The sequence below is a fragment of the Trachypithecus francoisi genome, unplaced genomic scaffold (assembly GCF_009764315.1).
Source record: "Trachypithecus francoisi isolate TF-2019V2 unplaced genomic scaffold, Tfra_2.0 Lachesis_group0, whole genome shotgun sequence".
In the NCBI taxonomy this organism is placed as follows: domain Eukaryota; kingdom Metazoa; phylum Chordata; class Mammalia; order Primates; family Cercopithecidae; genus Trachypithecus; species Trachypithecus francoisi.
This window is the reverse complement of record NW_022681453.1, coordinates 181,706,216-181,719,304: the sequence shown is the minus strand read 5'-3', so window position 1 is coordinate 181,719,304 and position 13,089 is coordinate 181,706,216. Positions and strand designations below refer to the sequence as shown.

Genomic DNA, 13,089 nt, shown 5'->3' with positions numbered 1-13,089 from the left:
CCTCCACCTCCCAGGTTCAAGCAATTCTCCTGCCTCAGCCTCCCGAGTAGCTGGGATTACAGGCATGTGCCACCATGCCTGGCTAATTTTGTATCTTTTAGTAGAGACAGGGTTTTCTCCATGTTGGCCAGGCTAGTCTCGAACTCCTGACCTCAGATGATCCGCCTGCCTCGGCCTCCCAAAGTGCTGGGATTACAGGCCACCATGCCCAGCCTATTTAAAACTTTTTAATATTCCTCTGTTATAATTAGAACAAAACATGTCCACAAACAAGTGAGAAACTGTGTTTGAATTTTCACAAATATGTTTGGATTTTAAACACCTTGTAGTTCGTGTTTGGAAATCAGACCATTCTAATGTCTTCATATCCTCACCCTTATATCAGTATAAAAAGTTTGGCTTCAATTAACAGATAATCCTTTACAATAAAGAATAGAGATCTGGTTTCATCACTTCGCTAATTGTTTCTTCATACATCTGGCTCAATGGAATATACTATGCCTGAGATATATTATTAGAAAAACAGTTTTCTAGGCCGGGCGCGGTGGCTCAAGCCTGTAATCTCAGCACTTTGGGAGGCCGAGACGGGCGGATCATGAGGTCAGGAGATCGAGACCATCCTGGCTAACACGGTGAAACCCCGCCTCTACCAAAAAAATACAAAAAACTAGCCGGGCATGGTGGCAGGCACCTGTAGTCCCAGCTACTCGGGAGGCTGAGGCAGGAGAATGGCGTAAACCCGGGAGGCAGAGCTTGCAGTGAGCTGAGATCCGGCCACTGCACTCCAGCCTGGGCCACAGAGCGAGACTCTGTCTCAGAAAAAAAAAAAAAAGAAAAACAGTTTTCTATATTGTTCCACAAAAGCAAGAAATTAATTAGAGGGCCCATTTGCCAGAGCAAAAGGTAGGGATTTACTCCATCAGCCAATTCTCTGCAATTCCCTCTGGAGAAACCCATCAGTTCAGGTTAGAAGGGAAAGTCTTTGCCTTGCAATATTACCTACAACTTCATTCAAACACTGCTCAGAGTTCTCATCAGACTGACTCATGCCTGCAGGCAAGCCTGGTGTGAGGAAGGATGCCTCAGCCCAGGTGAACCCTTGCCAGGCTGGACTTGTCTAGTGGGAGAGAAAAAGTTGCCTGCAGGGTGAGAAGCCATCTTTCCACTACGGGTGTAGGCCGTCCTCCTGACACTGGCTCAGGAATCTCTTACTAAAATACAATTTTAAGTAAGCTCTGAATGTGGAAAGTTCATTGACTCTGCGTTTCAGCTTTTCATGTTTCTACAGAGCATCATGGAGATCATGATCCATGGTGGACTGCGTGTAAGATGAGCTGGGGGTGTCAGCAGAATAAATTTGGAGGAATCCACAGTATTGGCAGAGCACAAAAAGGCCCCTGCAGGTTTTGAAGAGCTGTAGGATGTACTTGCGAAATTTCTCCCCCAGAAAAAAGTAGATGATGGGATTAAGGCAGCAGTGAACAAAAGCCAGAGTTTCTGTGGCCTGGATGGCATAGTCCAAGTATCTTTCAAAAGCGCAGTCCTGAAGTACTTCTAGATCCACCAGGGTCTCTAGGAAGAGCACGATGTTGTAAGGTGTCCAGAACCCAAGGAAGAGGACCACCACGGCAAAGATCATCTTCACCGCCTTGTTCTTCTTCTCATTTTTACAATGCTGCAAGGTTCTGATGATCATGGAGTAGCAAAACAGCATGATCCCGAAGGGGATCACCAATCCGAGAATGTTGATTTCCAGGGAGCTGAGAACCTTCCACGTCGTGGAGTTGAGAGAGTACTTGGTTTTGCAGTAGGTATGGTTGCGCTCAGTATAACAAGTGCTGAACAGAAAGCCAGGAAGGGAGGCGAACACAGCCACTGACCACGTAGCTAAACTGGTGATGACCCCGTAAGTCAAGGTCCTTGCCCTCAAGGAAAACACCGCATGCACAATTGCCAGGTATCTATCAATGCTCATAAGCATGACGAAGAATATGCCGCTGTAAAAGCCCACCAGGTAAATCCAGGAAATCATCTTGCACAGACCTAGCCCAAAAACCCACTGGTCTGCTGCATAGTAGCCCCAAAACGGGAGGGAAAACACGAAGAGCAGATCCGAGATGGCAAGGTTGAGCAGATACACGTCAGTCATGGACCTGAGCCGCTTGTATTTGAACAGGACTAGAACCACCACAGAATTTCCAAGCAGACCAAATACAAAAACCAAGGAGTATAGCGGGGGCAGGAAGAGCTCCCCAAATGCCTTGATGCCTTCTTTGGTGCAAGGCTTGGGGATACTTTCATACAGATAGTAATTGCTGTATATGCTTTCATCAAGGGTGGTGTCTGCTATATCCGTGGGATTCATTTTTTAACTCTACAGGCTCCTCAAGGCAGGTCTGGGCCCAACCAGAAGAAGCTAATGAGGGGAAGAGCAAAGGAGATTTTTGTGAGAACAAAAATAAACCAAAGTGTTGCTAAATGCAGAGCATAGCTGCGTACTGTTTTGCTCCAGGTCTGTATGTGCCTTTCCTAAGATGAAGGGCTCGGTTACTCACAGGGCCCTGCAGCCAGATGAAATCGTTTTGGGCTTTGGAGGCAGACACATTTGTTTCAGATTCCACTTCGGGCACTCACTCATTTTCTTACCTCTCTGCTAGGAGCTTCAGTTCTCTCATTTGTAAGTGAGGATCGTAAAACCTCCTTTTCAAGCAGGTGTTCTTCAAGGATGTATTTCAAAAAGATATTTCATAGTCTGGGGTTACTGAAATCACTTTTAGGGATGACAAAATCAGTTGAACAATTCTCAATTGGGTGTACTTTATATGCATGATCATGATCATCATCAAACTGCATATAAAAATCATTTCTATGCACAGAATCCTATTAGAGTGGGAATTCGCCTGATGGATCTAGAAAACACACATTGCAGCCAGAAGTAAAACCTCTGTCTCCCCAACCACCTTCACTCCTATCTAAATTGGTAGATAAAGAGGTTGAAATCTTCTTAAAATTTATCATATGCTGACATGTCTATCAGAGGAACTCAGGGCTGAAGGATTTTCCGACTCAAGGCCACTCCCTTGCTTCCTTCTGGAGGCTTTTGTGGGACCCTCACATTCCTTGTTAAAATCCTTTTCACATTCGTCAGTAAACTCACATTCACTCTCTCCCCACACCCTCACCACCACACACCCGGTGCCCAAATTGTGTTTCTCAAGAAAGAGCTTCTGAAACGAGGTGTGCGGTGGCCCATGCCTATAATCCCAGCACTTTGGGAGGCCGAGGAGGAAGGATCACTTGAGCCAAGGAGCTCCACACCAGCATGAGCAACATAGGGAGACCCTGTGTCTACAAAAAATTGTTTTAAAAGTTAGCTGGGTGTGATGGTATGTGTTGATAGTAGCAGCTACTCAGGAGGCTGAGGCGGGAGGATCCCCTGAGCCCAGGAGTTCAAGGCTGCAGTGGGCTATGATGGCACCACTGCACTTCAACCTGGGCGGCAGAGTGAAACCCTGTCTCAAAAAAAAAAAAAAAAAAAAAAGGAAAGAAAAGAGAAGAAAAAGAAAAAGAGAAAAAGAAAGAAAAAGATTTTGGTTTACTCGTGCAAATAGATACTGAACACCTGCTGCATTGCAGAGTCTCCAAAAAAGTTTGTTGAATGACTAATAATTCTAGTCTTTCTCCACCATTTTACCAGTGAAAATGAAAGGCATAAGCAAGGCTGAGGAGTTAGGAAATTATCAGGAGAACAAAAAACCAGGAGACAGAGCTGGTAAGGGTCTGGAATTATTCTGTAGGCCTTGTGTGTGTGGTATTTCTTGCCTGGGAGTCTTGCTAGAAGCAAGAAGCAGACAAGTGTATATTTTTTATGAAAATGAACTATTTATTTTGGGCATGTGGACTCAGGCCAGATGTGTGCAGGAGGAGAGTCCCACATAAATGAATGCCCATCAGATGAGGGCTCGGAGGGTGTGGGGACAGGTAGAAGGTGTGTGGGCTGCAAGGTAGGTGCCAAGTGTAAGCCCTAGACTCGTGAGGGGCCTGAGCATCTGAGCCAGGTCCAGAAAGCAGTGTGCGACCCAAGACCTTGAGAATGTCCCCATCCCCACTTACCTTGCTTTTCTGAAAGCGGCTGTGAGGAAGGTCTGTGAGGCAATGCCAGACTTGCTCAGGAAGCACGATGCTAAGAAGGACCGGTGCCTTTCAAGGGTGCGTGGCTTCCTGTGAGCACGAGTTCTCTCCCTCACCCAATTGTACTGAGTTCAAGTGGGGTTTTTTGATAGAAGTAGGAAGCAGAAAATGATTCTTAGTCATTTCCCAAGACTCAAGGCCAAGAAGATGTGCTAAGAAAAGATTAATGAAAAAAATGAAGTCAGTTTCTTTTTAAAAAAGAAAATTTTTAGTTTTTAAAAATGTATTTGTTGGCTTTTAAAAAAGAGATTTTTTTAAAAGAAATAGGGTCCCCCAGACTGGTGTTCAGTGGTGCAATCATAGCTCACTGTAACCTTGAACTCCTAGGCTCAAGTGATCCTCCTGCCTCAGTCTCCCAAGTAGCTGAGACTAGAGGTGCAAGCCACCGTAGCTAATTTTATTTTTTGTGGAGATACGGGTCTTGCTACATTGCCCAGGCTGATCTTGAACCCCTGCCCTCAAGTAATCCTCCCACCTCAGCTTCCTAAAGCACTGGGATTATAGGCATCAGCCACTGCTTTTTGGCTTTTTAGTTTAAAAAAAAAATCCATTTAACTGGCCATATGCTGTAGCAATGATCTCTACATTTTGGATCAGCAACGTGTTTGTTAGTTTCTCATCATGGATATGCAGGGGCCAGCAGTTAAGATGTGCAATGTTCTCCTGACAACTGGGATCTGAGAGGCCAGAGTGAGAAGGAAGGCCAGAGATAGTCAAGAAAAAGGATAATGAAGAAGAGAGAAGAGAAAAACTCGTCCAAATGTATGTGTCTGTGAGTGACTTGGAGGGCATTAGCCAACCACATTGTTTGATTCAATAGTTGACACGGCCTCAAACCGGTGTGAAGTGACCTGGCAAAATAGCTTCAAGTCCTTTTGCAACAGGAAGACCCCTCACCCAAGCGCCTTCTGCTTGGAGATTGCGGAGCTTCGCGGGCAGTGGTCTTGGCTGAGGTCTTGATCTTCACTTTGGAGGTGGGTAGCAGTCATAGCCAAGGAGCTGACATGAGCCCTAAGTCTCTCGTAGCCTCAGCTTTTGGCAACTTCCAGATGCTTTCCCTGTGTTTCAACAGTTGCTTAGCTCTTTGGTTCAACTTAAAACAACCATAAATATCATTCTTTCTGAGGAATTGGCATAAATAGGAACTAAAACACTGAGCTAGAATGGTGTTAGGGAACCCCTTTTTTTTTTCATTATCACTTCCCCCAAGGAGTCTTTTGAGACTGTTTTTCCTAACACTCCCTCATAAAATTTCAATGCTACAGACGTACTGTGTATCTATTTATACAGGGTATGTATATCTGTGCTTTATACATAAAATGAGTAAGAAATTTTTCTCCCTCCAAGAGCTAAGTTTTACCGTGGGGGCAATATTGCCTCTACTGAGAATGCACGAGTTAGAGTAGAGAGTAGAGGCACGAGGCACTCAACTCAGGCTTTGTGCCCCCATGAGGCATATAGCAATATCTGCAATATCTGGAGACATTTTAGCTTGGGGTGGGAGGGAGTTACTACTGGCTGTTTTTTTTTTTTTTGAGATGGAGTCTTGCTCTGTCACCAGGCTGGAGTGCAGTGGCATAATCTCAGCTCACTGCAACCTCCACCTCCCAGGTTCAAGCAATTCCCCTGCCTCACCCTCCCGAGTAGCCAGGACTACAGGTGCACGCCACCACATCCGGCTAATTTTTTGTATTTCAGTAGAGACTGGGTTTCACCATGTTGGCTAGGATGGTCTTGAACTCCTGACCTCAGGTGATCTGCCTGCCTCAGCCTCCCAAAGTGCTGGGATTACAGGCATGAGCCACCACGCCTGGCCTGCTACTGGCTTCTAATGGGTAGAGTCCAGGAATGCTGCTAAAGTCCTACAATGCACAGGACAGCCCTCCACAGCAAAGAGTTATCTGACCAAGAAGATCAGTAGTGCTGAGGTTGAGAAACCCTGAGCCAGAGCAGTGTTCCCCAGAGTATGAACTGTGGAACGAGATTCATAAATAGCCTGCAAAAGAGAAATGGGAACAGATGGTCAGGTAGGTCTGGGGAATGCTGGGCTTGGGTTCAAGTTAAACACAGTTCCATCCTGCAGTGCTTCCTGGGGGCCTTCCAATGCTGATATCATGTTGAGCCTCTGGAAGGAGGATTTGCAATAAAAGTGTCCCATGTGTATTTGACCAGCTAATCTATGCCCATTATATAGAGTAATTTATAAAATGAATATATTTCCAGAAACATGGGGCCTGAAGAAGATTCTGCCATTAAATTATAGACTTTGAGATACAGGTTAGAGAGCTGGCCGGGGGCAAAGTGTGAAGGGCAGGAAAGCACATGCCTGGGCAGGGGCCTGGGCAAGTTGATCTGAGCATACCGCCTACATCTCCATGAGCTCTGGCCTGGGTGGGGGCAATGTTAAGGTTCTAGAACATATGCTATCTAGAGGTCCAAATCATCACAAATGAGCATTGATCCATGTGGGTCTATAGATGATCCCTGGAGAGCCAGTCAGTCCTTCCTTGACTGAACCTGGCCATGTGACACACATCCTGGTCCCATGAGTGAGGCAGAGTGTGAGCTCTAGTGGCCTCATTGGTTGAGAGGACTTGCTTTGAGTCTGAGTTTGGATCTCAGTACCACTACTCACTAGCTGAGTGAACCTAAATTTTCTTATCTGTAAAAAGGGATGATAATACTTGAGGATTGTGAGGGAATTAAATGAGCTGATGTTTGTAAAGCACTTAGCATAGTGCCTGGTACATACAGGTGTTTAACAACGCACTAGCAGTGATTAGAAATTAGTATGATAGGCCAGGTGTGGTGGCTCACACCTGTAATCCCAGCACTTTGGGAGACCAAGGTGGGCAGATCACGAGGTTAGGAGATCGAGATCATCCTGGCCAACACAGGTGAAACCCCGTCTCTACTAAAAATATGAAAAATTAGCCGGGCATAGTGGTGGGTGCCTGTAGTCCCAGCTACTCGGGAGGCTGAGGCAGGAGAATGGCGTGAACCCATGGGGAGGCGGAGCTTGCAGTGAGCCGAGATCTCGCCACTGCACTCCAGCCTGGGAGACAGAGCTAGACTCCGTCTCAAAAAAAAAAAGAAAAAACAAGAAATTAGGATAAATACGATACACAGGAATAGCTTCCTCTCTTGAAATAGCCGAGCCCAGAGCGTGCCCTTGGCCATTGCTGGGATCCCAGGAAATATTTGGATTTAGACTTTTTGGGCCACATTCAATTTCCAAGTCAGGGTTCAGGTAAAAAGCAGGTTTCAGGTTTCCAAGTTGCAGAGGTTACGCCCTGGAGATAGTCAGTCTTCAGGTTGGCAAAGTAACAACATTACTGTCCTGGAGAAACACTAAGTAGGTGTCCCTTCAGTAAGGGTTTCAAAATTAAACATCCAAAAAAAAACGACCTCAGCCCCCAAAAAAGAATCTTTTTTTTTTTCCCCCTGAGACAGAGCTTCGCTCTTGTTGCCCAGGCTGGAGTGCAGCGGCGCAATCTCCAGTTCACTGCAATGTCTGCTTCCCCAGTTCAAGGGATTCTCCTGCCTCAGCCTCCCGAGTAGCTAGGATTACAGGCGCCCACCACCACACCCGGCTAATTTTTTTGTATTTTTAGTAGAGATGGAGTTTCGCCATTTTGGTCAGGCTGGTCTCAAAATCCTGACCTCAGGTGATCCAACTGCATTGGCCTCCCAAAGTGCTGAGGTTACAGCCTTGAGCCACCGCGCCCAGCCAGAATCATTTTTTAATTAAAGCTCATTTCATTTCATAGATGGAGAAGTAGGAACACAGAGAGGGGAGGTGGTATGCTCAAGGCAACCCAGCCAGTCAGCGACACTCTCAGGGCTACACTCACACTCCTGACATTTTCATGGACACATGCTCCATTAGGCTTAGTTTCTGAAACCTAAACAGAGAGGAGCAGGCTAACAAAAAAGATTCGCAAAGCCTACCCCAAACCAGGGTGGTACACAGTACAGCGCATGCTTCCAACACGAAGGAAAGCTGGAACATGAGACTACAGCGCCCCCTGGTGCACCAAGCCTTATTTCAGGGTCAAAGACATCAAGGTACGTTGCCCAGGCTCTGGGCACGATACCAACCCACAGGGACCAGCATATCTGAAATTGTGCCTTCAAAAGGAGCGCCACAGGACTCAGCTGCAGAGCTATGGTGATTAAGCCTTCAAACCTGTTATTTACAGCTCAAAATGAGAGAAGGCTGCCAGGCAGGGCCACACCAGGAGTAACACGGACAAGGTAACAATGAGCCAGAGCTGTAGGGGCAGTTCATGTATGGCAAGCATGTGAGGTTACTTGGGTTTCAAGGGCTTTCTGTCCATTGGCTATTTTGAATAATTTTGTGTGTTCAGAGCAATGGGGCTGTCCCTAGTGCCTGGTACCTGGCCTCAGGGCAATTAGAGCTAATGCACAGTGGCCCCTGAGTATGAGAGCCTGATAAGGGAAGTGATTGGGGTATGAACTTAGCTGTTCAAAAAGGGGAACTGACTGGCCTCTAACCAGCACCTTAAAACTGGGTCAAGACAGCATTTAAAAAACAACAACAACTATATTACAAAGGAGGTCCGAATAAACAGACAAACCTTTGGTAAGGAAATAGAAGGCTGCAAACAACTAAATTACTAGTCAATTCTTTTAAAGATAACTAAAAATTCCTATACATTTGGAAATTAGACAAGACATTTTCATTTTCATGTGACCCGAATGTCAAAGAAGATACAATGGAAAACAGAAAACACTTATAAGTGAATAAAAATAAAGTATCACTCATCAGCGTTGTGGTGGGTAGCTAAATTGGGCCATAGAAATAGGTGCCTGTAATCCCAGCACTTTGGGAGGCCGAGGCGGCCGGATCATTTGAGATCAGGAGCATGAGACCAGCCTGGCCAACATGGTGAAATCCCATCTCCACTAAAAGTACAAAAAATTAGCTGGGCGTGGTGGCATGCCTGTAGTCCTAGCTACTCAGGAGGCTGAGGTATAAGAATCGCTTGGACTCAGGAGGCGGAGGTTGCAGTGAGCCAAGATCGTGCCACTGCACTCCAGCCTGTGTGACAGAGTGAGACTCTGTCTCAAAAAAGAAATAAAAAAAGAAAGAAAAAGAAAATAATAGCAACATGTTGAGCCAAATAGTGGGGCCATGAACTGCAAAACACAGGCTTTCAACAGAGAAAGGTGAACCTGTTCAGAAACAGAAGATACCCAGGGCCAGCCCCTTAGGGTTACTCCTTCCTCAGAGTCCTCGGGTGTCAAATACTGTCAAATACTGTCTCTCCCATCCCTTGGGAGTAGATATCCTTTTCCTCCCCTCATCCCTCTCCCTCAGTCTCCTTTAGCCCCTGTCATTTCTTGGACACTCCCACATCAACACGCAGCCACTGACCCTGCTTAAATATGAGCACCACAGGGTTAAGGGCTGGGAAGTACTAAGCCTTCCTAAGTGCCAGATGTCAGTGTGGAGAGAGAAATGAAATATGAATGGCTGAACATTGTCCCTGTGGTTCTCTCACTGCATTTGGACATTTGGACATTCCAAAGAACATTCCAAGATAAGTGATACTTAATGCGAAACTTAGTTTTTAAAAAGCTTTTTTAGAGAGACAGTATCTCTGTCACCCACGCTGGAGTACGGTGCACTGTACTCACTGCAAACTCAAACTTCCTGGGCTCAAGTAATCTTCCTGCCTCAGCCTTCCAAAGTTCTGGAATTACAGTAATGAGCCATGTGCCTGGTTGAAACTTAATTTATTTTGATTCAAAATATTTTCAAAGGCCAGGCGCAGTGGCTCATGCCTGTAATCCCAGTACTTTGGGAGGCCAAGGTGGGTGGATCACCTGAGGTCAGGAGCTGGAGACTAGCCTGGCCAACGTGATAAAACCTCATCTGTACTAAAAATAAAAAAATTAGCCAGTCATGGTGGCACATGACTGTAATCCCAGCTACTTGGGAGGCTAAGGCAGGAGAATCACTTGAACCCAGGAGGCAGAGGTTGCAGTGAACCGAGATCGTGCCATTGCACTCCAGCCTAGGCAACAGAGCAAGACTCCATCTCAAAATATAAATATATAATTTTTTTCATGTCATATTAATGGTACTTAAACAAAATAACTTTTTTTCTCTGAAAATATTTATAACTTTATATAACAAAATATCATGAAAATGATAACAGGAACATGTTATCAAACCACAGTGTGTTTCTATGTGTGTGCCTAAGTATACACATACCTTTGAGAACCAAAATCACTTATGTGAACAATATTTATAACACACAACAAGCGGATGTAATCAGTTCATGTAATAAAATACATCCATGGCGGCCGGGCGCAGTGGCTCAAGCCTGTAATCCCAGCACTTTGGGAGGCTGAGACGGGCGGATCACGAGGTCAGGAGTTTGAGACCATCCTGGCTAACACGGTGAAACCCCGTCTCTACTGAAAAATACAAAAAACTAGCCGGGCAAGGTGGCGGGCGCCTGTAGTCCCAGCTACTCGGGAGGCTGAGGCAGGAGAATGGCGTCAACCCGGGAGGCGGAGCTTGCAGTGAGCTGAGATCCGGCCACTGCACTCCAGCCCGGGCGACAGAGCAAGACTCCGTCTCAAAAAAAAACAAAAACAAAAACAAAAACAAAAAACATCCATGGCACAACAGTATGTCTCAATTATAAAACCCGTCATCTATCATCGTTTTAGGATCCAGGCTCATTTCCTGTATGAGACATGAACACATGGTTAAAAATTCCAAGATGTATTTCTTTGAGTCCCCTGGTTTACTAAAAAAGGAAAAGAGATATGTCATTAATTACTGAGTGCTGGTAAATGATCCTTCTTGCATATAATTGAGAAGTGGGATCAATTTGGTGAAGGTTCAGTCAAGTTGAATTGTGAGATTTAAGAAAAATGTGAAACTGTTCACATTTCATTATGCAATATCAAAATCTCAGTGTAAGAGTTTTTTATTACTGTTGTAACAAACTACCACTACGAAATTCAGCGGCTTAAAAAACGTGAATTTACCACCTTACAGTCTGGCAGGAAAAATCAGAAATCAGTTTCTCTGAGTGTTAGTAGAGCTGGTTCCTTCTAGAGGTTCTAGGGAAGAATCTGTTTCCTTGTCTTTTCCCGCTTCCAGTGGCCACCTAGATTCCTTGGTTCATGGCCTCTTCCTCCGTCTTTAAAGCCAGCAGTGTAGCATCTTCTCTCCTCTCTTAACTCATGCCTTTTTTTTACAAGGACGCTTATTATTACATCTAGCCCAGGTTCCTTTGGAATGTAGAGAAACATATTCACTGGTTCTGGGGATTAGAACATGGACATCCGGCCGGGCGCAGTGGCTCAAGCCTGTAATCCCAGCACTTTGGGAGGCCGAGACGGGCGAATCACGAGGTCAGGAGATCGAGACCATCCTGGCGAACACGGTGAAACCCCGTCTCTACTAAAAATACAAAAAAACTAGCCGGGCGACGTGGCGGGCGCCTGTAGTCCCAGCTACTCGGGAGGCTGAGGCAGGAGAATGGCGTCAACCCGGGAGGCGGAGCTTGCAGTGAGCTGAGATCCGGCCACTGCACTCCAGCCTGGGCGACAGAGCGAGACTCTGCCTCAAAAAAAAAAAAAAAAAAAAAAAAAAAAAGAACATGGACATCCTTGGGGGGCCATTATTCTGCCTACCATATGGGATTCAGTAATGTCACACTGATCTCATCAGAAAATTCTTCCTGGCAAGTTGTCATATTCATGGTAACAAATACAAATTTTCTTAGATTATAATTTTTGCTTGAAAACTCAAATTTTATCATTGGTGACAAACATCAGTTGTCTCACTTGAAATGACAAGCTTATTTTATTTATTTTCAATAAAATATCTACCAAATACCTTGTTTAAAGAATCATAAAGGAGCCTGGTGCAGTGGCTCATGCCTGTAATCCCAGCACTTTGAGAGGCCAAGGCAGGTGGACTGCTTGAGCCCAGGAGTTCAAGGCCAGCCTGGGCAACATGGGAAAACTCCATCTCTACAAAAAATACAAAAATTAGCCAGGCATCGTGGTGCATACCTGTAGTCCCAGCTACTCAGGAGACTGAAGAAGGAAGATCACTTGAGCCCTGGAGGCAGAGGTTGCAGTAAGCCAAGATCCCACCACTGCGCTCCAGCCTGGGTGACAGAGCCAGACCCTATATCAAAAAAAAAAAATAATATATGGTTTGTCATTCTTTCAAGCAAAATGGAGTTCCATGTGAATTCAAGGGTAGAGATAACAAAATTACTTTTTCTTACTTTATCAAAGAGATTCTTATTATCATCATTATTATGATTTTTTTTTTTTTTGAGATGGAGTCTTGCTCTATCACTGGAGTGCGGTGGCATGATCTCAGCTCACTGCAAGCTCTGCCTCCTAGGTTCATACCATTCTCCTGCCTCAGCCTCCTGAGTAGCTGGGACTACAGGCACCCGCCACCACGCCTGGCTAATGTTTTGTATTTTTTGGTAGAGACGGTGTTTCACCATGTTAGCCAGGATGCTCTCCATCTCCTGACCTCGTGATCCACCCACCTCGGCCTCCCAAAGTGCTGGGATTACAGGCGTGACCACTGCGCCCAACCTATTATCATTATTATTATTACAGACAAAGTCTTGCTGTGTCACCCAGGCTGAAGTGCAGTGGCACAATCATAGCTCACTGTAACCTTGAACTCCTGGGCTCAAACGATCCTCCTGCCTCAACCTCCCAAATAGCTAAGGACTACGGGTGCGTGCCACCACACCCAGCTAATTTTTTTAATTTATTTTTTATAGAGATGGGGTCTCGCTAGGTTGACCAGACTGGTCTTGAATTCCTGGTCTCAAGTGATCCTCCCGCCTCGGCCTCCCAAAGTGTTGGTATTAT

General features: G+C 45.5%; 1 protein-coding gene across 1 annotated transcript; it reads right to left on the bottom strand.

The window, feature by feature from the left end:
- Positions 1-772: 772 nt before the first annotated feature.
- CCR4 (C-C motif chemokine receptor 4) lies at positions 773-4,260 on the bottom strand. Its single transcript, XM_033212910.1, has 2 exons — positions 4,114-4,260; positions 773-2,416 (listed from the first exon to the last, which is right to left on the bottom strand). The coding sequence occupies exon 2, from the start codon at positions 2,363-2,365 to the stop codon at positions 1,283-1,285; it is 1,083 nt and encodes a 360-aa protein (XP_033068801.1). The 5' UTR covers positions 2,366-2,416; positions 4,114-4,260; the 3' UTR covers positions 773-1,282.
- Positions 4,261-13,089: the final 8,829 nt, after the last annotated feature.

What these genes read in the sequence shown, in the direction of transcription:
- CCR4 (XM_033212910.1), bottom strand. Translation starts at nt 2,365, where the DNA reads ATGAATCCCACGGATATAGCAGACACCACCCTTGATGAAAGCATATAC.